This window comes from Vipera ursinii, assembly GCF_947247035.1.
Source record: "Vipera ursinii genome assembly, chromosome: 2".
In the NCBI taxonomy this organism is placed as follows: Eukaryota; Metazoa; Chordata; class Lepidosauria; order Squamata; family Viperidae; genus Vipera; species Vipera ursinii.
Window position 1 is genome coordinate 109,525,913 of NC_139513.1, and position 27,802 is coordinate 109,553,714.

The 27,802-nt window shown below is 39.0% G+C and overlaps 1 protein-coding gene across 2 annotated transcripts in view; it reads right to left on the bottom strand.

The window, feature by feature from the left end:
* Positions 1–27,802, bottom strand: part of BRD4 (bromodomain containing 4) — a 93,154-nt gene that overhangs the window by 38,185 nt on the left and 27,167 nt on the right. For both annotated transcript variants that reach the window (XM_083357064.1, XM_083357065.1), the window contains exons 3-7: positions 12,660–12,978; positions 8,786–8,923; positions 6,663–6,798; positions 5,746–6,020; positions 2,497–2,859 (exon numbers count right to left, since the gene is read on the bottom strand). In XM_083357064.1, coding sequence (XP_083213190.1) covers positions 2,497–2,859; positions 5,746–6,020; positions 6,663–6,798; positions 8,786–8,923; positions 12,660–12,944 — 1,197 coding nt within the window. In that variant the 5' untranslated portion in view covers positions 12,945–12,978. The remainder of the gene's footprint in view (positions 1–2,496; positions 2,860–5,745; positions 6,021–6,662; positions 6,799–8,785; positions 8,924–12,659; positions 12,979–27,802) is intronic.

Below are 27,802 nucleotides of genomic sequence, written 5' to 3' on the forward strand. Positions count from 1 at the left end.
TGTGATTGGATAATGGCTTTGGGTGTCATTACCCAAAGAAAAACACTTTTACCCAATTTTGGGTAATTTACACAGGTTTGGGAAGCACCGCTATAAGGATAAAAGAGAATTCCTGTGAGGAAATGGCTGTTACTACTTTTGCAAAGGAAAGAATAATCTGCAAAAATATTCTTAAACTTGTGTGCTAGATTTCTGCCATCTGCCTAAGAGGGTTTTTGTTTTATATCAAGCCACTATGAATGTTTGCCTCCCAATGTAAATTAAATGAAATTAAACTGAGAACTATGACTAAAGCCATTCTATTATATAAGGCAAGGAAGAATTGCCACAGCTACTGATACTCTGTGTCAGGCTTGCACAACTCAGAGGGGAAAGGGCCACATTGATAATAAAAATAATTGCAGGCCACAAAGAATAGCTGGGACACAGATCAGCTGTTTGGCAGTTAACAGCTTGGCAACAGTGATGGAGCTGACAGTGACTGGAGCTCTCAGCCATACAACTTCAGAGCCACAACAGTGGTGATGGTTCCTTCCTGGCAGCGGCAACATTTGGCAGTAGTGAATTTATGAGATTTTAAAAAACACTTGATGGGCCACAGACAAGGAAACTTGTCAGGCTGTAAGTTGTCCATGGATATGTTGTATAGACTTGCTTTATTTGGTACTAAAACAGAGTAGACCCAAAGATGCTTTTTCCAAAACGAAACAGGACTGTCTTGACCTTTTTCTTTGAAAACATTTCTTCACTGAACTGAAGAAGCTTCAGAGTGGATAAACATTTGGAACAAGAGACTACTTGATTTGGAAAGTCATGAATTAAGTTGGATGGCACGGTTACCTATGATATGATAAAAGTTAAAGTCAACGTGGATTTTAACAATCACTTTGTTAGACGTGCCATACTAAGAGTTTGGAACAAATACAAAACAATATTTTCTACAGAGTTGCCTCTTTGGGTGTCTTTTTTTAGGAAATGAATGGTTGCTTGCCAGCCTAGTGGTAAAATGATACTTTTCAACTCTGGTGACCCTACCCTCAAGTAGAGGGAAGAGTTAGAAGCAGAGGGCTATGTGTGTCATTGATTTGCATGTCAACAACTGAAAAAAAAGATTTAAATTAGATAAAAAGTGTTATGGGTTTGACTGTTAAAAATGAACTGGAAATTTTATTATGTGGTAGTGATGAACATATTGCTAGGGTTTATAAAATGTTATTGAAATTGAAACTGAACTTGAGTGTGAACATGTAAAACATTGTATAGTTCAGTGGAAAGGAATTTTGGATATAATGTGATGAATATGTAGATGAAAAGTTTAAAATTTACATTGAATTATATAACCTTTTAACTTATTTAACACCAGATAAGTTATCTAGAATGTATAGAGATATTTCAAATGAATGTTGGAAATGTAAATGTAAAGAAGAGACCTTTTACCATTTATAGTGGATATGTATTAAAGCAAAGAAATATTGGAGTAGGATTCATTCCTAACACACAAAATTCTTAAAGTAAAGATAAAGGAGAAACCAGAAATTTTTCTTCAGGGCATAATGGAAAGACTTAGAAAAAATTTTTGGAACTTTGATTTTAGATATGTCAACGGCAGCAAGACTATCCTATGCACAAAAATGGAAGGACATTTCGATTTCTACTACGGATGAATGGCTGCAGAAGTTGATGGAGTTGGCAGAGATGGCTAAATCGACTGCTTTGATTAAAGAAAAGAATGTAGGTACTTTTGTTTCCACAGAGATCGCTTCTGGATTTTGTGCTCGAGATGGAAAAAAAATATGAAATGTTGATATTGGTGTTTACTGATTAGATTGTTGTTATAGAAATGGCTAGTTTATACTACTTTGGAAAAATGAAAAGTGGAGGTTTGGTGTTAATGCTTTATTCTACTGCAACAGAGGAAGTCGGAGGTCAATGCTCTTTTTTCTTTCTCCCCTCCCCCCCCCCCACTTCTTTTTCCCTTTTCCTTTCCCACTCGGTCCTACTGTCTTTTTTTTTTGTATTTTATTTTATAATACAATAAAATTTTCTAATAAAAAAGAAACATTTTCAAAGAAAAAGACCAGGAAAGTCTAGTTGCTTTTTGGAAAAAACACCTTTGGAACAACCATAACCTGGATGATTGAGAATCTCCATAAACATGAAACAAAGTAGAGATTCTCTGCCCACTACAAGGAATGAGTGTGCTGCCAGATGGTATGAAAAAAATTCTACAATGGAAAGTGACACTAGGTTAGCATGTTCAACTTCAGCTGACTATAAAATCCATTTGAAAAATTTGCTTCTCCACTTAACAAAAAATAGTTTTGAGTGTTTCCATAAATTCCCATAATTGGCTAAGAAACCAAAATATTGCAATCTAAACGTCTAAAAAGTACATTAGTCCCTGCATGTATTTGAAACTGTACAATCATCGGTAGTATTTTTAACTTACGTATTTATTACCACACGAGTGTTGAAAAAAAAGGCACCCACACTTACTTTAATTGTACTCAGGTCCATGGGATGCTTAATGATATCACGATAATCATGGAGTCCAAGAGCTTCCACATCCACAGGTTTGTAGAAGGGCCATGCATATGCAGCATGTTTCTTAGCAAACATCTCCTTTATGATGCCACCACAATACTTTAATTGCTCTGACGCTTTGCTACCGTTACTTTTTTCTACTACATGCTGCTGAGAATCTGGAACATCCTTCTTTGGAGGTTTCACAGGTCGGCTTTCCCTTCGTGGACCTGTCTTGACAGACTTGGGTTCAGCTGGCAATGATGATGATTCATGAACTGGGTCTATTGTAGTAGGAGTTGTAGTGTCTGCTTTCCTCTTCACTCCCTTTTTTGTCTACCAAAGCAAACAGACATTCTATGTAGACTTCTGTTCTTTATTTGCCATAATGTATACGTGTATATGAGGTTATGATTCCTTGGCATAGGACTATGTTATTATCTATATTTTTAATTGTTGATTATTTTTGTTATCTTAACCTTGTTTATGCATGGTGGGAATGTAAGCCGCTTGGAATCAGTTGACAATTGTAGCGGCATTTAAGCCTATTAAAATAAATAAAATAAATGAATGTACCATAGAATTCTCATAACTAAGCAAGCACTCCATTTTTACGAAAATAACCAGATATCACGTATAAGTATCTAAAACACTATACAAGGAATGTAAAACAATAATCAGAAAATCTGGCATAGAACTTGCAGTGAAGTTGAATGTTATGAAAATTCTCAGTCATGACTTCACTCAATAGCTTAAGAAAGTCAGAATATTTCCAATTTCTTGCTGCTGTTACTATTATACTCTTATTATTATTTGAGGGATGCATCTCAATGAATAGAAGGATTCCTTCCCCTGGCAAAGGAAGAGAAGACCAATAGGAAATCTTGCTGAGGGAAGAAGCTAGAGTAGTTATTTCTATCAATTCCTTTTATTGCCTTTCTCAGACATTATTTCATGATCTTTATACTATTCAAAGCAGATTTTTAGTCTTGCATAACAGAGGAGAAATGCTGCTGTCATCCCTTCTTTCTAAGGAATCATTCAATGTTAGGTAGTCTGCAATTTTAGCCCCTTACATCCTAGACCAGGGGTCAGCAACCTGAAACAGTGAAAGAGCCACTCGGAACTGGTTCCCTCACAAAATGAAAAACTGGGAGCCGCAAAAAATATGTGCGGATGTGCATACATGCAAGCATGCGCAGAACAGGGTTTGACTGAACAGTGGAGACAAGGCGAGATATACACCTACCCTGCATATTTGAATTGATTGGCTGAACTTTTTTAGTCCCACTTTTTTGGGGGGGACTGCACATGGCAGAGGACTGGGAGCCGCAGGAGACGGCTGAAAGAGCCGCATGCGGCTCCGGAGCCGCGGGTTGCAGACCTGTGTCCTAGACTGATCTTAAAAGGCATTCTAGTTATTTTCCATTAAACATAGTCTTAATTCCAATAGAAGATACGTTTAGTATTTATCAAGTCTTTATTTTAAGCAGTATTATTGAACCAAGGTAAAGCAGAGCCATCTTTTAAGTGCTTCCTCTTCACAGAAGCTTAATAGGTTTAGGGTTGGTCACTGTAACCCCATCTAGTTTATTTCATAGGCTGTTATAAAGAAAAATGAAAGGAGAGGCTGTACAGTATATATACTACTCTGATTTCCTGGAGGAAGTGGATGAGGAAAAAAATCCAAAAATATTCAATCAATCAATAAAGAAAGATTGACATTTACGATGCTTTAAAAAACTTCATTTATATTTGCCTTTAAAGAAATGTCAGTACAATCTTATGCAAATTTATTAGAAATTAATCTGAGTTGTTTAATGGGACTTACAAAGTATATTTCAGACAGCAATCTTTAGTAACTAAATGACAATTTTGCTGTCATTACAGTGGAAAGACTTGACTTTTACTTTTCTATGAAAGGAATGAAAAACAAGTTTCATGTTGAATACTGAGCTGAATCATGACAAAATAAAATTAAAAATATAGTACACAGCTGATCTATATTTATCTAGCAATTTGTATAGGCACAGTGCATATTTGCCACTTAAGTTGTATGTTATGTTCTGACTATATTAATCTTGCTATTTTTGACATGTACTTATTTTAGCATTTTACTTTTAACACACACATTTTTAACTTTCTCTGTAACTACTAATATTGGTTAAAACCAAATACAATATGAAAAGCATCAATGTACTAACCAATATTGGTATCAATGTGCTAACTATGTATCAAATATAGAAGGTAATTTTAATCAATTCTAATCTGATCTGCTTTTCCCCTCTGCAAGTTTATTTCAATACTAATGTTTTGCACCCATTTCATAACATTTGTATGAAGTGTGGTATGGTGGGAATATAAATTAAACATACTTCTTAACATCTTTTTGAAAATAACAAACCTAACAAAAAATGCATCTATTTGATTTGCAAGGGAAGGTTATGCTATTTTTCACATTCCACAGAAGACAAATAACTTAGAATGTGTAAACAGGAGAGGAATTCCAAAACTGAAATGTTTTACATATCTATTACATCAGTTCTATATCGCTTTATTTTAAGCAGCTTAAAATTAGATATATTGTTTTCTGAACAAAAATGCACTTTAGAAAAACTTCATATTTAAGAATAAAGGGTATTTTAACTTCAGTCAAGTAAATTTGGTGATCCTTCTAGCTGGCACTTTCAAATGTTCATACATTAATAAGGAACACATTATTCATCCATATAGTTCAGTTTTAGCTATATTGACTAAAAGCAACTATATACGTATAACTTTAAGACTTTTTCTAGAAATTATAAGATTGAATCTGCAAGTAAAGCTGGGGTCTGTTATCCAAGGATTTTTGCATCCTAGTTATCTGGGTAGTGCAATAATAATTAATTTTAATAACTTCCCAGTGTTAGAGCCCCTAAAATAAAAAATGTCTGAGTTAATATTTTCATTTAAAATTTTCTTTGACCAGCATTTTTAAAAATTGAATTTCCCAACAGCATACAACTGTGCCAGTTATTGGGAGCCCTGCAGAAACAGGGTATTGCAGCACTGTAAGATATTCCTGCTTCCTAACTTTCAAAAACAGAAGAATCAAAGTTAAATAATTTAATGAAACAGTCTTAAGGAAAGTTATAAAGTGCCTGAGCATTCTTTTTGTATGACTTACGGCAAGATTTTCTCTTAGGTGAACTATTAAAAGAAGCAGAGTTCTAATGTACGCACCTTCATGGGTTGTGCAGATGTTGGGATAATCGGGGTGTGTGTCTGAGAGGGCTGAGGAGCTGAGGCTGAAGGCGGGAGGGGAGGCGGCAGTGCTGCAGGAGGCTGGGGTGGCACCACGGTCATTACTGGTGTCTGAACAATTAGGTCAGGGGTCAGAGAGGGAAAGGAATGAGTTGTTTGCACTGGCTGAGAATTTTGGGGTGGAGCCTGCGTCTGTGGCGGGGAAGATGCTTGAGTTGCATTCTGTACCACTGATGCTCCTGCCTTGGATGTCACTGTAAGAGAGTCAATCACAGTACGGATATCAAATCTCTAAAAATACAAATGGACATTTTGCTTTTTTAAATTTCAGATTTTTTTACTCTGACAAATCACATTTGTATCTGAATTACAATACCATTTCTCAATTTACTATAGATTACTGACAGACTCAAACCTTACTTTATTAACTAGTAAAGATAAACCATCCGTATGAAAATACCTATTTTCCTTCTTTCCTTTCTCCATTGTATTTTTGTACCCATTTCCCATCTTTCAAACTGAACAGTCAAGGTAAAGCTTTAGTTTCTGGAAATAACACACTGTTTACCTAGATTTAATAATGAGTGAGTTTGCAGGCTGCATTAACCTATAGATTACTTGAACATGGCTAATACGATATAAAACATAATTGGTTGTTTTCACACAACATGCAGAGCAGTAAACTATAGTTTATGCTCACAATGTTTGGATTCACATTACAAATTAAGTCAAAACCAAACAGATCGTATTACAGCTGAGTACAATGTAAAAAACTAGTTTTTATCTGAAAGATTTTTCAAATACAATCACAAACACGCATACACATAATAGCATTTGCTATTCAAACAAAGTACAAAAACTGAGAGTACAGAACAAAGCAGATTAAATATCAATACCTGTTTCCTTCCTACCACGTCCTCTCCCTTTTGTTTGGACTATAACAATTTCTGTTTCCTCCTGGGCCATTTCAGAGATTTTTTGTAGGAAGAGTTTTTCTAGAGCTTCTGCCATCAAAACAATATCATCTCCTTGCTGAACAAATAAAAATATATAAAATGGAAAATAAATCACACTTATTTGGAGTCATCAATCTGAAGACAGACCTACCATATTTTTGCCATTATATGACACTGTAGAACTATAACATGAAATATGTAGGTTGTTTTGTCCAGTTGTTATCAATGTAGTCTGCATTTGATCTTTGTAAGAGATCACAGTGTGATGCACTTATTGCTTAATGCATGTGTGTCCCTCTGCATGAAGTGACTATAAAGTTTTACTAGGTTGCTCTTTTATGCACTGTAGCTTAAGCTGTATATTGTAATTGTATTTGTATTTCTTCACTTATATGTTCTATGTTAGTTCCTCTTTTGTCATTAACCGCATAACCATTTCAGCTATCTATAGAGGAGGACCATTCAACATAAAGCTCTATACATTTATTCTATCTTATGGTTGCATTACTAAGAGAGAGATATTACCGTGTGACAGAGTGAGAGACAGACAACTTGCACAACTAAATTACTAAGGCTTTTCGTGTTGTTGTCAAATGTAACTGTGTTCAGGATAGAAATTTAAAAGCTACAGACCTCACAGCACCTTTTCTCCTTATAAACTTATCTCTAAATATGAAAAATTGTGGTTGATACATTCATGAACAGCTTATGAAAAAAAATAGATATGAGGCTTTAAAAAAAAACACGAAAAACTAGCCATTCAACAAATTCCTTGTTTCTTGGTTATATGTCACTCTTTCTTTGTATTAATTTTTGCAAGGAGAAAACTACGGTCTTCTGGATGATCATCCCCACTCACAAAGAAAACTGATGCCCTTGACCAGGGGTAGGCAACCTCGGCTCTTTTATGACTTGTGGTCTTCAACTCCCAGAATTTCTGAGTCAGCTATGCTGACTCAGGAATTCTGGGAGTTGAAGTTCACGAGTCATAAAAGAGCCGAGGTTGCCTACCCCTGCCCTTGACTGATAGCTTTCCTGATGTAATACTCGGGACCACCGCATTTTAAGTATGACAAAATAACGATTCAGGAATCGTGAAAAGTTTCAAACCATTTCCATTCTACTATAAGGCTTGTAAAATATGCATTCCTAATGGGCTTTTTCAGGAAAATGGTGTGAAATCCAAAATTTGGAAGCATTATTTACTATTTTTCATCAGTATGACGGCATATTAATGCTATACGCCTGAAAGGTAGTCCTTAAGTATTAAGGAAAACTTATTGTTTTAAAAATACTCAGAATAATAAAACTACACACATAAAGTACCACAGCCAGCGGAACTCTTAAGCACACCAGTAATGATATGAGAGGAATTCTTCGGCTTTGTCCAAATACAAGTTTGAATTTTAAAATGAATTATATTTATGTAAACTAGGAAGTACGTAATCTGTCACCCTGGGTTTAACATAAGAACCTTTTGCTACATTCATGCACCTGTCACCAATTTCAGACCACCTCTGGAAGAGACTGTATCAAATATCAGGCAAAAAAAAATTGTTTCCTTCCTGTAGCCTGCTCTCAACAGGGAAGGTACATTCAAGGTTGTTAAAGACAGAAAAACACAAATTTTCTCACTTCAGTCCAACAGGTTATCCCTGAGATACTACAGCCTTTTGAGAGAGAGAAAAAACAATATTCACAGCTGAGGTAAATACACTGTTTTACCAAGGAAGGAAAGAAGGAAAAGAGTAACCAGGACACCCAGATTTAAATCCATTCTTAACCACAAAGCTCACTACAAAATTCAATTATTTATTTAGGTGATAAGAGGCCAGTTACACACGGTTAGCCCAATATAGTTCAAATGATTGCTGCTGGAGAAAATGCGGGGAGAAAGAGGAGCTACATACACCATTTCAGCTTTAATTTAATAAATCTGAATAAATGTATTTTAATAAATGTATTTAAATTTAATAAATACGCACACACTAAACAACTGAAATCTGAAGTTGGAAATATATAGGTGATACGTTGTTTGAAATCCACTTTATGAGAAAACTAACCTTATTATAGATGTAACAATTTGTAAACATTGTATTAAAGTCCTGGATACATTCTTGAGCATTCCAGTAGTAGTTATTCTCCAAGCGTTTCCTTATTGTTCCCATGTCCATAGGAGTTTTAATAATTTTATAATAATCCTAAGGGAAAATAAAAGTGGCAAATAAAAATTCCTTCATGTTGCAATATATTTTCAAAAAAATAAAAAGTTAAAACAATATTTTTCATCTGTGATGAGTTGTTGATGCAAATTACTTCATGACTGAGAAGCAAGCACAGATCATCCTCAATTTACAACTATATTTTAAGACCAAAATCTCTGGTCATTGAGTGAAGCGGTTATTAAGCAAGAACCATGTGACTGCTTCACTCAATAACTGCAATCTCGGCACTCCAAGTTATAGTTGTTATGTGATCTCCTGTGTTATTAAACTGACAAAGCAAGAGGGACACGGAAACCCTCAAGCAGGCAGCCGTTTCACTCTCAAAAGGGGTTGGCTGAAAAAGGTCCCTCTGACTGAGTTATGCCCCCCAGGTTTCTGTGTGCTACACCGGCCATGGGCTCAGGGTAGGGGTGGAGGTGATTATTAGGGAGACTCTATGTCCGCGGGAGACCACCATTGTCCAGATTGGCGGGAGACCCTCCTCCTGAGATGTGGCCCCCGGGTTCAGATGGGCTTGTTGCTTACATACCTGGCGCCCAGCTGTGTGGCAACAGCCCTGCCCGAGCTGCTCGACACCCTCTCAGGGTTGGCGGTGGAGTTCCACAGGCTTATAGTGCTGGGTGACTTCAACCTGCCTTCCGTGGGAGGGTCGTCGGAGTTAGCCCAGGAGTTCATGGCTTCCATGACGGCCATGGACCTGACCCACGTAATTCAAGGCCCGACTCTTGTGGGGGGGCACACTCTCGACCTGGTATTCCTGTCTGGAAAGTGGTTGGAGGATCTGGGAGGGGGTTCACCGGTTATTGTTCCCCTGTCATGGTCCGACCATTATCTCCTGCGGCTGGTCTTCCGTTATGCCAACCCCCGCCGCTGGGCTGCGGAGCCGACCAGATGGTTCCATCCCAGGCGCCTAATGGACCCAGAACGGTTCCAGATGGCGCTTGGGTCTATACCCATCGCCCTCACTCACAGCCCAGTTGATGCCTTGGTTGATGCCTGGGAAAGGGCGGCCACTGAGGCACTCAACTATGTTGTACCCTTGCGACCCCTGACCCGGCGCAGATCCCGTTGGGCTCCATGGTTTTCTGTGGAGCTCCGGGAGATGAAGCATCGGAGACGGTGTCTAGAGAGCGGTTGGAGGTCCAGCCATTCCAAATCTGACTGATTGCAGTTAAGAACCTTCATAAGGTCTTATCTTGCTGCGATGAGGATGGCGAAGGCTAATTACTTCGCCGCCCTCATCGCGTCCACAGATAATCGCCCGGCTGCCCTGTTTAGGTTGACTCGCTCCCTCCTTAATCAGGAGGTGAGAGAGGAGCCCTTGCAGGGGCGGGCCAAGGAGTTTAGTCATCATCTGACGGACAAAATCGCTCAGATACGGGCCGGTTTGGACTCGGCAGAGTCTGATGTGGAGGAATCGGACAGTCTTGAGCATGTTATCTGGACTGAGTTTGATCCTGTTTCCCCTGATGATGTGGACAGGATTATGGGGAGGCTGAGTTCCACCACCTGTTTATTGGACCCGTGTCCCTCTTGGCTAATTTATGCGGCTCGCGAGGAGACACGAAGCTGGTTCCAGGCAGTAATATCTGCCTCTTTGAGTGAGGGTGTCTTCCCCGCCGCTTTGAAGGAGGCAGTGGTGAGGCCCCTTCTCAAGAAGCCTGCCCTGGACCCAGCGATTTTAAACAACTATCGTCCTGTCTCCAACCTTCGCTTCCTGGCGAAGGTTGTTGAGAGTGTGGTGGCGCATCAGCTTCCTCTGTTCCTGGAGGAAACTGATTATCTGGACCCGTACCAATCGGGTTTCAGACCCGGGTACAGCACGGAGACGGCATTGGTCACGCTGGTGAATGATCTCTGGCGGGCTCGGGACAGGGGTTGCTCCTCTGTCCTAGTTCTATTAGATCTCTCAGCGGCTTTTGATACCATCAACCATGGTATCCTACTGTGGCGTCTCAGGGGGTTGGGAGTGGGAGGCACTATCTTGCAGTGGTTCTCCTCCTATCTCCTGGGCTGCTCGCAATCGGTGTTGATGAGAGGGCAGAGGTCTGCCCCGAGGCCTCTCATTTGTGGACTTCCTCAGGGGTCGGTTCTCTCTCCCCTCCTGTTCAACATCTATATGAAGCCACTGGGCAAGATCATTCGTGGTTTCGGGGTGGGGTATCATCAGTACGCTGATGATACCCAACTTTTTCTCCACCCCGAACCAACCCAGTGATGGCCTCTCCGTGATGTCCCGTTGCCTGGAGGCAGTCCAGGTCTGGATGGGGGGAAACACGCGTCTCAATCCTGCCAAGACTGAGTGGCTGTGCACACCGGCATCTTGGACTAACCAGTCCATTCCATCTTTAATGATGGGGGGTGAGGTGTTACCCCCCATTGATAGGGCTCGCAACTTGGGCGTCCTCCTGGATTCGCGGCTCAGTTTTGAAGACCACATAGGAGCCGTGACTAGGGGGGCCTTTGCCCAGGTTCGCCTGGTACGCCAGTTGCGGCCCTACTTGGACCGAGATGCCCTGCGCACAGTCACTCATGCGCTCGTGACCTCCCAATTGGACTACTGCAACGCTCTCTACATGGGGCTGCCCTTGAGGACCACTCGGAGGCTTCAGCTGGTGCAGAATGCAGCCAAGCGGGTTGTGATGGGAGTTTCCCGATACTCCCGTGTAATACCTCTTCTCCGTGAGCTGCATTGGCTTCCGGTTGCCCTCCGGGTGAGATTCAAGGTGCTGGTGATGACCTATAAAGCCCTAAATGGCTTGGGTCCGGGATATCTGAGGGAACACCTGCTGCCAGCATCAAGCTCCCTTCGTCCTGTACGCTCCCACAGGGTCTTCTCAGGGTACCACCGGTAAAAGATTGCCGGCGGACAATACCCAGGGGGAGGGCCTTCTCTGTGGGTGCGCTGGCCCTTTGGAACCAGCTGCCCGTAGAGCTTAGGACTGCCCCTGATCTTCGCTCATTCCGCCGGGACCTGAAGACTTGGCTCTTCAAGCTTTCTTGCCTGGACTGAGTATTAACTGGGGTTTTAACTGTATTTTAATTGTAATTGGGTTTTTAGTTCAAGGTTAGTGTAATCATTTTAATTGTTTTTAATTTTTGTAATTTGTTGTATTGTTTTTAAAAAACCTTGTGAACCGCCCTTAGTCCTATTGGAGAAGGGCGGTATATAAGTCTAATTTAAATTAAATTAAAATTAATAAATATTTATTTAATACTGTTCATTCAGAATGCAGAATGAGACAACTTCTACTCAAGAAATTATGTTTCTAAATCAAACAGACAAGGCCAAAGAACTGGGGAATTGCATATAAATTGGTTATGTCTAAAAGCACTGTTTTTCCAACTCTATGAAATCCAATCTATTGGCTATGTGTATAACACTTTTTCATTTACTTTCTGTCCCTATTATGGCAACTAATATAATCTATCTATATTACTATGCTTATTTTACTATGATCTCTTTTGCTTCATATTCATATTTTTAAAATGAAGCCCACAGCATGTTTTTGATAGTTTTCAATTTCTCAGGAACTCTGAGGAAAATGTAACACATATATTGCTTTTTCTTCCTGATAAAACAGCATATTTATAGTTTGTGGTTGTTCTATCTTCCAAAACAAAGCCATTCTTCGTTTGCTGTCCACACGTTTTAAAAAAATCACTTACATTTAAATTTCCCCCCCCCCACACACACATTAGGTATACTTACAGGGAGGTTTAGCTTGACAGCATCCACAGGATGCTGGAAAGGCCATGAAAACTGATGTTTCCATAGCGTCTTGAGCACCACTTTGAGTAGGTACTGTAGTTGGTTGGTCATGCGCTTGGGTTTACTAGGATTTGACGTCTCAGGTGGAGGTGGATTAATGGCTACAGCATTGCCTTGTTGGGGTTGCGTCTGTGCCTGTGTTGTAGACATTTGTGTAGCTTCTAGTCCATCTCCCATTACTGGCAAATTTCTCAGTCTTGTCCCAGGGCCACTCTCTGCAGACATGCTATCGATCCCATTGCATTCTGTACCAGTCACTCTGCAAAGCAAATTCATTCATTAATTGTATATGTTAACACATTTTAAAACAACGAACAATATAAAAAGCACACAAAATAAACAATGTTAGCAGAGAAAACAAATGTAGATAGGAATAACGAAAATGTGACTTCTATAACCCCTTTGCCAAAGGCCTGGGAAAAATGGGAAAACAGATGAGTGGTTGATAGTTGTCAGAAACACTGGCTCTAATATTAAGCAATAATGTGGCTGAGTGCAATTCAGTCACCAAGGATGTTAAGTATGCCTATCACTTAGAACTTGTCACAAAAAATATTAATGTTAGAAAACTGCTCTGGTTTTCAATAAAAAGAGAACATTCACTTTTCTTCTAAAGAGTATGGGAATGTTAAGCAGATGGCTGATGGCATGACACTTATAAAGGTCCATCAAAAAGTTAAATCCTGGCTGTTTTCTCCAGAGATATTATTACTATATCCTTAACCTTCGTTCTTCCTCTTTCTCCTAGAATGTCCCTTTCAGAAACATATCTGAACCTAAGATTCTTTCTAACATTTCACCAAGTTAGAAATATTGTTTTAACAGTAGAATGATATACTCTACAAAAAAGAAAAGCAAAAAAAAGTAGAGGCATCAGTTGTATTGTGTATATCCTAAATTCCACATTTTTTTTCTTTTTACAATCCTGTAATACTTTTTATCAGGATGGAGTCGGGGGTGACTGAAAGGTGCTGAGCATTTATTGGCTGGATGACCTTCTTGACACCCAGGCAGAGCTTGCAGCCATTATTTATTCTTTGCGCCCTAAACATCCATCTGCTGCCTAGGATTTAACTCTTAGCCTCCTGAGTGTGAGGTGAGCATCTTCACCTATAGGTCACCACGCCACTCATCCCACATTCCACATATATCTAAAGGCATTTTTAGAAAACAAAAACTATAGTGATCTGCAATCCAGTATTCTGAAAATGTATGCACCGTCATACTAGAAATTATCTAAGTGGGCATAGGAGATTGATGTGCAGCAAGCTCAGGTTACTCTTGATCAAGAGTGTTTGGTCATGTTTCTCAAGGCACGGCAGCCATTATGAGAATATCCATTAACGTGTCTTTGCATTAATGCTTTACATCCAGTCAATGCTAATATTTTTTTTAAAAAAATGATGATTTGGTTAAGGATGTTTTCCTTTCCATGCTCATTCTCATGCTCTTTTCCTCTTTACTACCATTATCTTGATTTTAAACATGTGGGCAGAGACTAGAACCCTTTTTGACTGAACACAAGAGGTTAAAATGTAATTTAAAAAAGACAAGACTTCATTGACAATAAAAATATAAATAGTCAAATATTTATCTGTATGTGTGTGTTTGCGTGTGAAGGATCAAAAGTGATTTGTAGCTGAATAGCTCTCAGTACATATTTACTGTATGCTTTTATAAAGCATTTTGTTGAGGGGCATATTGTTTATTTTGAGCAATTTAAAGAATAAAGTGATGTCATTTCAGTTGGTATGCGGATTTAATATTATTTCATTTGCTATTTGTGTGGGCTGTTGTTTTATTTTACTTTTTATTTTTTATTCCATTTATATCCCGCCCTTCTCCGAAGACTCAGGGCGGCTTACAAGCTTAGCAGTAGCCTTCATTGTTTGTTGAAACATGCTTCACTTCCTTATACATTATTTCCTTTTGAATGTTTCCTGTAAGCTTCCCAAACCTGGGTAAATTATCCAAACTCTGCATAAAATAGTTCTTTCAAAAATCACATACAAATCCATTACCCAGTCATATTTAAATTGAATTAACGTGTTTTACATATATTGAGTAAAAAGGAACTTCTAATAATCAGTTCCGGGTAACTAGGAAAAAATTTGGGAAGCACTCACTTATTGCTTTGTAATTTTGTACTAAAATAAAAATGAAATTCTGCATTGGAATATTTACCATATATACACCACCACAGAAATGTCACAACAACTTGGTAATGTAAAAGTAAGTAAATATTATCATCTTCGTGTGTATTGTAGAAAAAGACTCTCAAATATCAAATATATTTCAGTGTTTCCATTAAAATCAAACATTCACTGGGAATGCCATTACTTGCTGCTCAAACAAAAAATTTCATTGTAATTTCAAGACCACGATCCTAATTGAACAGTGAGATTGTTGTAAGAGGTTGTTATAAATAGCCAGCTAAAAGAACAAATAGCCTGCTGGCTACCAGCCATTGCATTGCAGATAAAACAAATAGAACCAAGATACCTATACTGGGTTATACTAGGTTATGTTGACTTAGTTATGCATATATTTTCTAATAGAATCACTCTGTTTTACTTTTTCTTGTACAAACATTTCTGCAAGCAATATTTCACAACACTGATGTTACCAAGTAGGATAATGCAACACCTGCAAGAAAACAACCAAGCTCAGAGAGCACTACTCTGAGCTACAAATATTTTGTTCCATTGGTACAAATTAAAATGCATCAAGGATACCAAAAGAACTTGATTACTATCTAGACATATACCCTTATTATCTTTGAGAAATCCTGGAGAACATGAAAGGCAAATCCTCAATAGAGGGCCTATCTTCAAAACTGATTCCCCCCACTCTTGCTACAAACCAATCAGTGTGTTAAAACAGAAAATTCTAAAAAGTCATAAAGCTATTGACTCTGACATCTTGCAAATAATGTTAAGATAACCACAAGTCAGCACTGATTTGTCAAGAAAAAGTCTTATCACTTTATAGATTGTATAAAGAAAATGCTGCAGACAAAACGTATTTTGATTTCAAATAAACTTAAACTAGATAAGGTAACATAATGGATACACGTTTGTCTTGAAATTCATACTCAAGAATGAGATGAAAGTATTGAGTGTAATATTGCAAAATTCTAGATCACTTTAATATTTAACATTTTGAGTTATGATTTGAAAGTGTGGAAAGGGATTTGAATGTGTGATGTACTATATGCACATATCATAAAACTAAATGTGATAATATCCCAGATAGTGACAGATTTTAGTTTCCTAGGTTCCAAGATCACCGCAGACGGGGACTGCAGCCAAGAAATTAAAAAGCCATGGCAAACCTAGACAGCACACTAAAAAGCAGAGACATCACCCTGCCAACAAAAGTGCGTATAGTCAAGGCTATGGTCTTTCCAGTTGCAATGTATGGCTGTGAAAGTTGGACCATAAGAAAGGCTGAGCGCCAAAGAATTGAGGCCTTTGAACTCTGGTGCTGGAGAAGACTCCTGCGAGTCCCTTGGACTGCAAGGCGATCAAACCGGTCAGTCCTAGAGGAGATCAACCCTGACTGCTCTTTAGAAGGCCAGATCCTGAAGTTGAAACTCAAATACTTTGGCCACCTTAATAAGAAGGAAGGACTTACTGGAGAAGAGCCTAATGCTGGGAAAGATTGAGGGCAAGAGAAGAAGGGGACGACAGAGAATGAGGTGGCTGGATGGAGTCACTGAAGCAGTAGGTGTGAGCCTAAATGGACTCCAGAAGATGGAAGGACTGGAGGAACGTTGTCCATGGGGTCGTGTTGGGTCAGAAACAACTTCGCAACTAACAACAATATAGCAGAAGAGATATTCAAAATCTTGATAAAGCCAAGAATGAGATGAAAGTAAGAGAATAAATTGGAATATAGAGAAGCACACAATTATGTACAATCAGAATTCAATCCACCATTTATGACTGGAAGATTTTTTTGATTTTTATTCCACCAAAATCAGAAGATGGAAAAGTTCTACATTAGTCCAAAAGACTAAAGGAAAGAAAGACTGTCTAGTTGAATGTGAGTAGTAGTACAGCCTCAACCTAGAACCACGATTGGAACTAGAATTTTCATTGCTAAGAAAAGGGGGTAGTTAAGTGAGTCATTTTACAATCTTCCTTGTCACAGTTGCTAAGCAACTCACTGCAGTTGTTAAGTGAATCACACAGTGATTAAGCAATTCCAGCTTCTCTCATTGACTTTGTTTGCTGGAAGCTGGAAGGGAAGGTGGCAAATGGTGATTTCATGACCCTGAGACACAAATACATGCTGGTTGCCAAGCACCTGATCTAATGGTGGTGACCTGAGTCTTTTGTACACTACTGCATGAGATATATGCTAAAATATAGAAATTGTTGCAATTTAAAATTGAAATAAAACCACAATCTTTCTACTGGGAAAATTTCAGAAAAAATTAAAAAAACATAATTTAGTGAGATATATGCTCAAGGGAGGACAAATTTTATTCAACACTGCAAGAAAGACAAGTTCAGTAATACTTGAGTGAGAATTTAAGCTTAGACAATATGCAGTAATGGCAAAATTTTCAGTGTATGTATAGATTGTTTTTAACTGGGCATGGGTTTAATCTTTTTTTAATTTTTGTATTGTCTTTTTTATATATGCCCTGTGAACCGCCCTGAGTCCCCACCAAGGAGAAGGGCGGTATATAAATTAAATAAAACTAAACTAAACTAAACTAAACTAGATAACAGAAGTTTAATTAAGTCCAAGCAAGGAATGCTTCCCACATATGCAACACATCACAGAGCATGCCAAATATAGTCACTTACAATCTGGCTTCTGGGGGATTGAAATGTCTATAAATACTGCAAAATCAGAAGATGTCAGAAACATCTGAGGAAAGTCAGAAATCAAATAATTCTTTTTATTGTTGTTTTCCTTTTCTTTTTTGGTAATTAATTTGTTCGATCTATTCATTTTTGCTTTTATTAATAGGGATACTATTAAATATACACACATTCACACAAAGTAACAATTCAAAGAAGACTTTAATAAGTAACCGGATTGAGATTATATAAAGGTAAAGGTTCCCCTGCACATGCGTGCTAGCTGTTTCCGACTCTAGGGGCCAGTGCTCATCTCCGTTTCAAAGCCGAAGAGCCAGCGCTTGTCCGAGGACGTCTCCGTGGTCATGTGGCCAGCATGACTAGACGCCAAAGGCGCATGGAACGCTGTTACCTTCCTACCGTAGTGGTCTCTATTTTTCTACTTGCATTTTTACGTGCTTTTGAACTGCTAGGTTGGCAGAAGCTGGGACAGTAACAGGCACTCACTCTGTTACACGGCACTCGGGATTTGACCCGCCAAACTGCCGACCTTCTGATTGACAAGCTCAGCATCCTAACCCACTGAGCCACCACATCCCTTTTAGATTATATATGTTACTATATAACAATTATTTTGATAAGAGCTATAGTGGGGTTTTTTAAATGTTATACTCAACTTTTGATGAGAAAACTAAACAATTCAATGCTTGTAATATTGCCATCCTAAATTACAATTAACATTGATAGAATATTTTATTTTTCTTTCTATTTTCAATATTCTAAGCTACTTAATAGATGTTAATAAAATTTAAATATATTATACAAACATACTTTTCAGGACATTGCTTTTAGGGATACATTTCTGGCACTGCTAGTTTTTATTGATTTTTATTCATTAGCCATGTTATTCATTATGTTGTTATGAGTCCTACTAGTCATGTTTTAAAAGCTGGGGGAAAAATTCTGCAAAGCTAAAATTATGAAGTTAAATTTGATAGCACTAGGAGCCTTTTTTCTCTTTCCTATGGTTTAGTCTGGCATCCAACCGCCCCACTCCCCACCCCAACAATATTTTGAACCATAAGAAACTGCACTGTATACTCTTCTTACAAAGCACTGGAGTATAGAACACATCCAGGAGAGGGTGCCATAAAAATAGAAAAAATTACCAAGGATATTCAAGTTCGCAGTTCAGAATTCTGTGTCTGCTAGCTACAACTTACACATACCTATTTTAAATGTTTTGCTATATTGTTGGGCCTTTACTGTCTTCTTGGGATACTACTTTCAAAACTTAACCAGTAATTGGTTACTAGCAATAATTAAAACTAAATCATGTCACCTAAAAGGTAGAAGAGAGAACTAGAGGGGCAGCTATACTGGACTTTATTCTTACTAACAGAGATGAAATGATATGGAAAGTTGAAGTTGCAGAAATTTTGGGGGAGAGTGATGTCGTATTGGAATTCAATATAATGTAGACACAAGCAATAAAACAAAATCAAACTAGTGTTTTAGAGAGCTGATTTCAACAACTCTGAGAGAGAATGGGAAGGATTCCATGGATGAAAATCTTAAAGGAATAAATAAGTGAAGATGCTTGGGAAACTCTGAAAAAGGAGATTATAAAAGCCCAGTCCAGCACCATACCCCTGAAAAAGAAAAATAAGAGAACCAAGAAGAAACCAGCAGGCTTGCATAAACAACTCTCTATAAACTGAAAGACAAAAGGGATAAGTATAAAAAATGGAAAGAGGGGCACATAACTTAGGAAGAATACCAACAAAATGCCAGAACTTGCAAAGGTGAAGTCAGGAAAACTAAGAGTCAGAACGAAGTAAGACTTGAAACTAATGTCAAAAAATAATAATAAAAGTTTCAACATGTAAAAAAACAAGAAAAAAAAGCAAGGAAGAAAGTGACGACAGCATGGAGAAAGTAGAACTGCTTAATGCATTTGTCTTCAGGCAAAAGGGAAAAATAGACCAATCTAACAAAAACAGATTAGGAATACATCTTAAAATAGGCAAAAAAAATGGTAAAATAACACCTGCCTATTCTAGGCAACTTCAAATCACCAGGACCAAATGGATTTACATCCAGAGTTCTGAAGGAGCTGGCAGACATGATCCCAAAACCACCAAACAATATCTTTCAAATATCCTGAAGCACTGGGAACTCCAGAAGACTGGAAAAGAGCTGATGTGGTTCCCATTTTTTTAAAAAAGGGGTGGGGGGAATAAAATGGACCCAGGAAACTACAGACCTATCTGCCTGACATCAATACCTGGGAAGATCCTGGAAAAGATAATCAGTAACATATCTGTGAACACATGGAAGCAAGCAAAACTATTACTTGAAGCCATCATGGGTTCTAATAACAGATTTTATTACAAGACTCCCTTCCTAAAGCTGACAATTGAGTTTACAAAATACAGTCAAATATGCTTACTTGGAAGTAAAGCGTAATGACTAGATTTGTTTAACTATGGTTTATAGCAAACACTCCATCCACAAAAATGATGCACAATTTCCCAACATCTTTGGTTGAAAAACACCTTAACGCTGTACTATAGGTTTAATAGACAGTAAACAAAACTCTCCTTTTTTAAGAGGAATGATTAAAAATACAACACATCTTTCAAAAGTCTCCTCAATTTCAGCATTATAAAACAAAACAAAAGCATCACCAAAAACCAAACTGTACTATCATATTAACAGAATAACAGAGTTGGAAGGGACCTACTGGAGGTCATCTAGTCCAATTCCCTGCTCAGGCTGGAAACCCAATACCAGGCATGTCAAACTGCTGGCCCGTGGGCCGGATGCATCACACCGACACCACGCCCACCCCATTGCCAGCAATGGGGAAAAAGTTGCGATACATTGCGCAACATCACACGACGTTGCGAGTTTGACATGCCTGCATACCATTTCAGACAAATGGTTGTTCAATCTGTTCTTAAAAACTTCCAGTGTTGGAGCATTCACAACTTTAAGTTGCTCCACCGATCAATTGTTCTAAGATAATATTAAAACATAACTAATTTGTCTTGTTTCAGCATAGCATATTATAGGAGCAGAACTGTGTCATTATAGTTGGCTGAAAAGCTTCCTACAAATGCACGTGAATAATTAATCTATGAAGATACCTATACCTCCTGCCAGCTCTAGTAAAAAAAAAGCACATGCAAGAGAAATTCAGCATCTCAAGTAACATATAAACTTCTTAAGCTGGGAAATGGGTGATGGGGAAGAGATAAGTACTAATCAAGATCATGTTTTACAGCTATTAATGCAAACCAGTTACTAAATTAAAGTTTCACATACTTTTTCCAGCAAACACTCAATGTTGGATCAGTATGTTCCATAAAAGCATGACCCAATATACAGCTTTGGTATTTAACTAGAACAGACATGTCAAACACAAGGCCCGGGGGCCAGATCCGGCCCGCGAAGTGGTTTCATGTGGCCCGCGAAGACATCCTGGAAGCAGTGAGGGAACGGCCCCCACTGCCTAGGCTCCGGCCCAGGCCGGCCAGGAGCCAATGTACAATTTTGTGGTGGTCATCTATGCTGAAATACATTCAGTCTTAGCTCCACAAGACCATCTAGAAACAGTGAGGGACCGGCCCCTGCCGCATCAACCCCACCCCCTGGGTGCACGCTAGGGAGGTATCACCCTTTGTGAGGAATGAAGAAATGCAACATCGCCTGGAAGTGACCAGCACATGGCCCTTCCTACTTTGGGAAGGCTAGGGGCTGGGCAGTGTTGTGCTTCTCTTCAGATTTGTGCCACCCAGCTCAGCCTCTCGGCGCTGTGAGGAGAAGGCCATGTGCTGGCCACTTCCAGGCGATGGTACATTTCTTCATTCCTCATGAAGGATGACACTTCCCCAGCTGCATTTCTTGCCTGTTTTTCTCCCTCCCTCATCTCAAATATTTTCCCATCACTCTGTTCTAAGGAAGGAAGGAAGGAAGGAAGGAAGGAAGGAAGGAAGGAAGGAAGGAAGGAAGGAGAGGGAGGGTCTGAGGGAAGTCCTGCCTTAGTCCTTCCCTGCTGCCCTTTCACCATCCCCTTGCCCCCTCCTCCTTGCCTAACCTGGGTGGTCTCCCATCCTATTGCTAAAGAAGCTTTGGATACAAAGCCAGGTCTCCTCACATGGAGAGGAAGTGGGCCTGCTCTTGATGTTGCCCTCATACCCATCATGAGCAACCTGGCTAAGGAGAGCAAGCACAGCAGCTGGGCACCCCCTTGGGGAAGTGGGGGTGGGCTTAGTGCTGCGGGTGCTTGAGGGCTAGGCTGGGCATTTGACCTCCGCATCACCGTCCAGCCTTCCCCCCCCACATGGCCTGAAAGGAACAGTAAGGCTCCTCCAGTGGACCATGCCTTGGCACTTGCGCCAGTCCCATTTCCTTCTGCCAGAGACCCTCAGATTTGTCCCAGTCCTGCCCAGGCCCATAGGCACCATTGACGCGAACAATGTAGAGCTGGCCATGCCCACCCAGTAGGTCACACACACTCCAGCCACGCCCAACCAGTAGGCCACGCCCACCCTGGCTACTCCCACCCAGCCCCTCAAGCTTAACCGCAATGCTGATGCGGCCCTCAATGAAATTGAGTTTGACACCCCTGAACTAGAATCTTAAATGAACCTCACATCACACTATAGTTCACAGCTTTACAGATAACAGATAATTCTATTATTCCATTCTATTATTAAATAATTATTTCTAGGTGCCTTAATTTATTACTTATATCACTCATGAATACCATCTAGGTTACAAACAATTAAGACGGATGCTATAGTGTTCATTCATATTGAGATTCAACCATGTTTATTTAATTTAAATGTATCTCGGTATTCGCTGGGCTAAAGATTATAATAAAGGTTTATATTTAGTAAAAATTTGAGTGCATTTGCTTTTATGCACTTCTTATTTCACAATTGACTTCCTAATCATAAACTTCTGAATTACTAATTAAACTATACCTATAAAAAGGGGGCAACCCCCCCTCCACAAGACACAATGAGACAAAACAGAAATTACTAAAGCAGACATAGGATGAGAACCAAAGAAATGATTAAATTTCAATAATTTAAAACCTAAAAGAATACTATGAATAGTTTTTGTTTGTTTTTATGACCCTGTAGTCCCTTAATTTGGGGTAGGGTTGCAGCAACTGGGTGGAGCTGAGCATTTACTGGCTTCCTAACACCTATGTGGGTTCACAAGCAGATATTTTTTCTTTGGGCCCTAAGAGATAAACATTTGCCAATAACTAGGATTGAACTCTCAACCTTCCAAATGGGAGGTGAGTGTCTTCATCAGTAAGCCACAAAGCCATTAATTACAAATACTATTTATTAATTTAAAATTGCAAACTTTAGATGTCCAAGATCAGTAATATATGCCTAACAAAGATATATAATGGAGACATTTTTTATTTAACAAAAAGCCCATCTTAACCAAATGCATACAGTATTCTTCTGAAAATATACTTACAAAGGTTTGATTTGATTTTAAATTATTTCAAATCTTCTTTACAGCACAGATGAAGCCTCAGCCCAATGCAGTCTCCTTAAAGCAACTCTGGAGATTTCCCATCCAGATTATAATTAACAGCTACATAATAAAGTGAAAACTTTAAACAAGAAAAGGCTTCAAACATTTGATATGCATGTATAAATTGCAAATTCACAAAATCCAAAAGAAAACTATATATTTTTTATTTTCCTTTCAACAAAATTTGAGGAGCATGTTTGATTGCACTGTGATTGAAATGATACGGTATGGCAGCCTAGGCCTAAATGGGCTATATGTCCCTAAAACATCTAGGTAGAATTCATCAGATTTCAGGTATCCATGTCTTATCGAAACAGTAATATTACTTTGAAAGCAATGCCACAATTTTCAAATCTGGTGAAGTTCTCTGCTTGTGGGAACTGTTTGGTAGAAGAACAATCATGCAGAATTTCTTAACTTAAAAGATATTTACAGGTAGTCCTGCCTTACTGACTATTCATTCAATAACTGCTTGAACTTAGGATAGTAATGAAAAAATAACTTTACAACTCATTTACAACCTTCAGTCCCTCAGAAAATCGCAGTGGCAGCCTGGGACTGGGAGCTGCAGCAACTATGAAAACAGCCTACTCTCCTGAAATCTCTTTCTCTTCAATCTCTCTGCTTGGTGCGGGGGGGGGGGGGAGAAGAGAAAAAGCAAGCAATTTCTGTAGACAATCTCTCCTTGGCAGGACCTTTTCCCACTCTAAGCATGATCACAATGCTTTCAATGTGTAGAAGAGCAAACAGCTTACTCATTTTCCAATCTCTCTGTTCTGCAAGGGGGGAGGGAGGATCAAGTAAAAGTGAGATTCTCTACGAAAATCGCCTGCTATTCCATCCACCCCTGCAGAGCACAGATATTGAAGAAAAAGAAATTTCAATAAAATTTGCTCTTCTATGCATCTAAAGCAGGGGTGTCAAACTCAATTTCATCGAGGGCCGCATCAGCATTGCGGTTGCCCTTAGGGGGCCGGGTGGGTATGGCCAAGGTGGGCATGGCCTACTGGGTGGGCATGGCTAGAGTGCGTATGGCCTACTGGGTGGGCATGGCCAGCTCTACATCGTTGGCATCAAGGGTGCCTATGGGGGCCTGGACAGGAGTGGGACAGATCTGAGGGTCTCTGGCAGAAGGAGGGTCTCTGGGCCAGGGCCAAGGCAGTGGGGGCCGTTCCCTCACTGTTTCCAGGATGGCTTCGCGGGCCACATGAAACCACTTCGCGGGCCAGATCTGGCCCCCGGGCCTTGTGTTTGACATGTCTGATCTAAAGCAATGTAATTGTGCCAGCAATGAGAAAGGATCAAACAAAGGATTCTCCCCACTCCTATTGTAAAGCAGACTAGAGAAGAGATTTCAAGAGAGTAAGCCACTGGCTCTTTTAAACTTTGAGAGCCTGTGATTATACTGACAGCAGGAAAGTCTAGCAAAGCAAAGATTATCTATAGAAATTATTTGTTTTTATCCCCTCCCCAACCCCTTTGCAAAGTGGAGAGATTAGAGAGAAAAAGATTTCAAGAGTACTATAGCTATTTACATAGCATAGTCATGGCTCCCAGGTACAATGTGATTGCACTGCTTTAGATTAAGACAGTAAACAGATATTCAAGTGTTCCAAAGAGTGGGAGAGTGGCTATCAGGCAGACTTAAAGGTGTGAAACTGATTAATCTTGTCACATGATTTCCTGTTTAGCAGCAGAGTCACAATTAGGCTCATTAAGAGAAGACTATGTATACATGAATTTAGCTCTGAAAATCTTCTATGGTGTGAATTAGTTTTCCCTGTTTTAAATTTTGTAAAGTCATATAAGCTTTTATAGTTCTCCCAATGACAATAACAAATGACTAAGTATAATACGTTAAAAAGCTGAATGCCTACATCTAAGTAGGCATTTCATATACCAAAATATGTATTGTTACAGACTGCGATAAGTAGGGAGAGGAGCTGTTGACTAAACAAGCAGAATTATATACTACTATCCTGGTAACTTGATCGTGATATACTCTGTAAAATTATCAATTTTAATCTGCAAGTGGGTTAACTGCACAGATATAGCCACATAACATTTACAATTTACATCAAGTGAGACTGATGCATATCAACAGTTTTATGTTAAATTATCAGAATTATTTCAATAATTTAATTATTGTAGGGAAATACAGGGAGTGCAGAATTATTAGGCAAGTTGTATTTTTGAGGATTAATTTTATTATTGAACAACAACCATGTTCTCAATGAACCCCAAAAACTCATTAATATCAAAGCTGAATATTTTTGGAAGTAGTTTTTAGTTTGTTTTTAGTTATAGCTATTTTAGGGGGATATCTGTGTGTGCAGGTGACTATTACTGTGCATAATTATTAGGCAACTTAACAAAAAACAAATATATACCCATTTCAATTATTTATTTTTACCAGTGAAACCAATATAACATCTCAACATTCACAAATATACATTTCTGACATTCAAAAACATAACAAAAACAAATCAGTGACCAATATAGCCACCTTTCTTTGCAAGGACACTCAAAAGCCTGCCATCCATGGATTCTGTCAGTGTTTTGATCTGTTCACCATCAACATTGCGTGCAGCAGCAACCACAGCCTCCCAGACATTGTTCAGAGAGGTGTACTGTTTTCCCTCCTTGTAAATCTCACATTTGATGATGGACCACAGGTTCTCAATGGGGTTCAGATCAGGTGAACAAGGAGGCCATGTCATTAGATTTCCTTCTTTTATACCCTTTCTTGCCAGCCACGCTGTGGAGTACTTGGACGCGTGTGATGGAGCATTGTCCTGCATGAAAATCATGTTTTTCATGAAGGATGCAGACTTCTTCCTGTACCACTGCTTGAAGAAGGTGTCTTCCAGAAACTGGCAGTAGGACTGGGAGTTGAGCTTGACTCCATCCTCAACCCGAAAAGGCCCCACAAGCTCATCTTTGATGATACCAGCCCAAACCAGTACTCCACCTCCACCTTGCTGGCGTCTGAGTCGGACTGGAGCTCTCTGCCCTTTACCAATCCAGCCATGGGCCCATCCATCTGGCCCATCAAGACTCACTCTCATTTCATCAGTCCATAAAACCTTAGAAAAATCAGTCTTGAGATATTTCTTGGCCCAGTCTTGACGTTTCAGCTTGTGTGTCTTGTTCAGTGGTGGTCGTCTTTCAGCCTTTCTTACCTTGGCCATGTCTCTGAGTATTGCACACCTTGTGCTTTTGGGCACTCCAGTGATGTTGCAGCTCTGAAATATGGCCAAACTGGTGGCAAGTGGCATCTTGGCAGCTGCACGCTTGACTTTTCTCAGTTCATGGGCAGTTATTTTGCGCCTTGGTTTCTCCACACGCTTCTTGTGACCCTGTTGACTATTTTGAATGAAACGCTTGATTGTTCGATGATCACGCTTCAGAAGCTTTGCAATTTTAAGAGTGCTGCATCCCTCTGCAAGATATCTCACTATTTTTGACTTTTCTGAGCCTGTCAAGTCCTTCTTTTGACCCATTTTGCCAAAGGAAAGGAAGTTGCCTAATAATTATGCACACCTGATACAGGGTGTTGATGTCATTAGACCACACCCCTTCTCATTACAGAGATGCACATCACCTAATATGCTTAATTGGTAGTAGGCTTTCGAGCCTATACAGCTTGGAGTAAGACAACATGCATAAAGAGGATGATGTGGTCAAAATACTCATTTGCCTAATAATTCTGCACTCCCTGTATTTTCTTTAGAGCAAATTTTAAAAGTTCATTTTGATTATCAATAGATGTCATTAACTGCTTAAAGAACATATTACCAAGTTGTATCTGCATACTTTTGAGTTAACCAAAATATAATTTAAGTTAAACATATCAGCTAAATATTGTTCAATTATTTTGCCTTTTCATGGTAGCAACTTATATTTATTTAATGCATATGTCCTTTCTTCAACTTCTGTATGTCACTCCATTATACCTATTCCTGGCTTGTAAAAATTAATTACCAATCTGATGGCAGGATTAGACAAGTATGTACAAATAATTATCTCATTCTTAAACTCAGGGTTTCCTGGGAGGAGGGACAGAAATGCATGGAGTACTAAGAGACAATACAAAATATGAGGATTGTTTCAAGATAAAGATGAATCAGCAGAGTCAAGTCAGGGCAAAAAATATATATATCTCGTAACAGAAAAAAAGCGAAGAATGAGTCAATAAATAAAAAACAACAGGAACTATTCAAAACAGAAGAAGGAAAACTCAATAGATGTGTCAAAGAGAATACCGCTATGACATTAACAATAAAATGAAAAGATCCACAGGGAAAGAATTCTTAATTTCTGCCAAAAAGAAGTGATTAATTTTGTAGACTCGATTTTAAAACATAAATTTCCATTTTACTAACAGGCTTGCATGATACTTGTAAAAGAATTAAGAAACAGTAAAGTATAATGCTGAGAACTACAGACCAATATTCAGTAAATAAGACATTGTTGCATACAATGCCACATGACCAAATAGCCCTGACTTCCAGTTGAAGAAAAACTATAAATTGTTGACACTATAAAGATCTGGTTCCAGATTCTAGAGGTCCCCTCCCTCCACCCTTGTGACATACTTTCAGTTCCCTGATGGAACTACCACTGGAAGCAACAAAATAGATAAATGGCTCAGAAATACTAGCTTGCAAAGATGCCTTCAGAATAACTCCTACTCCC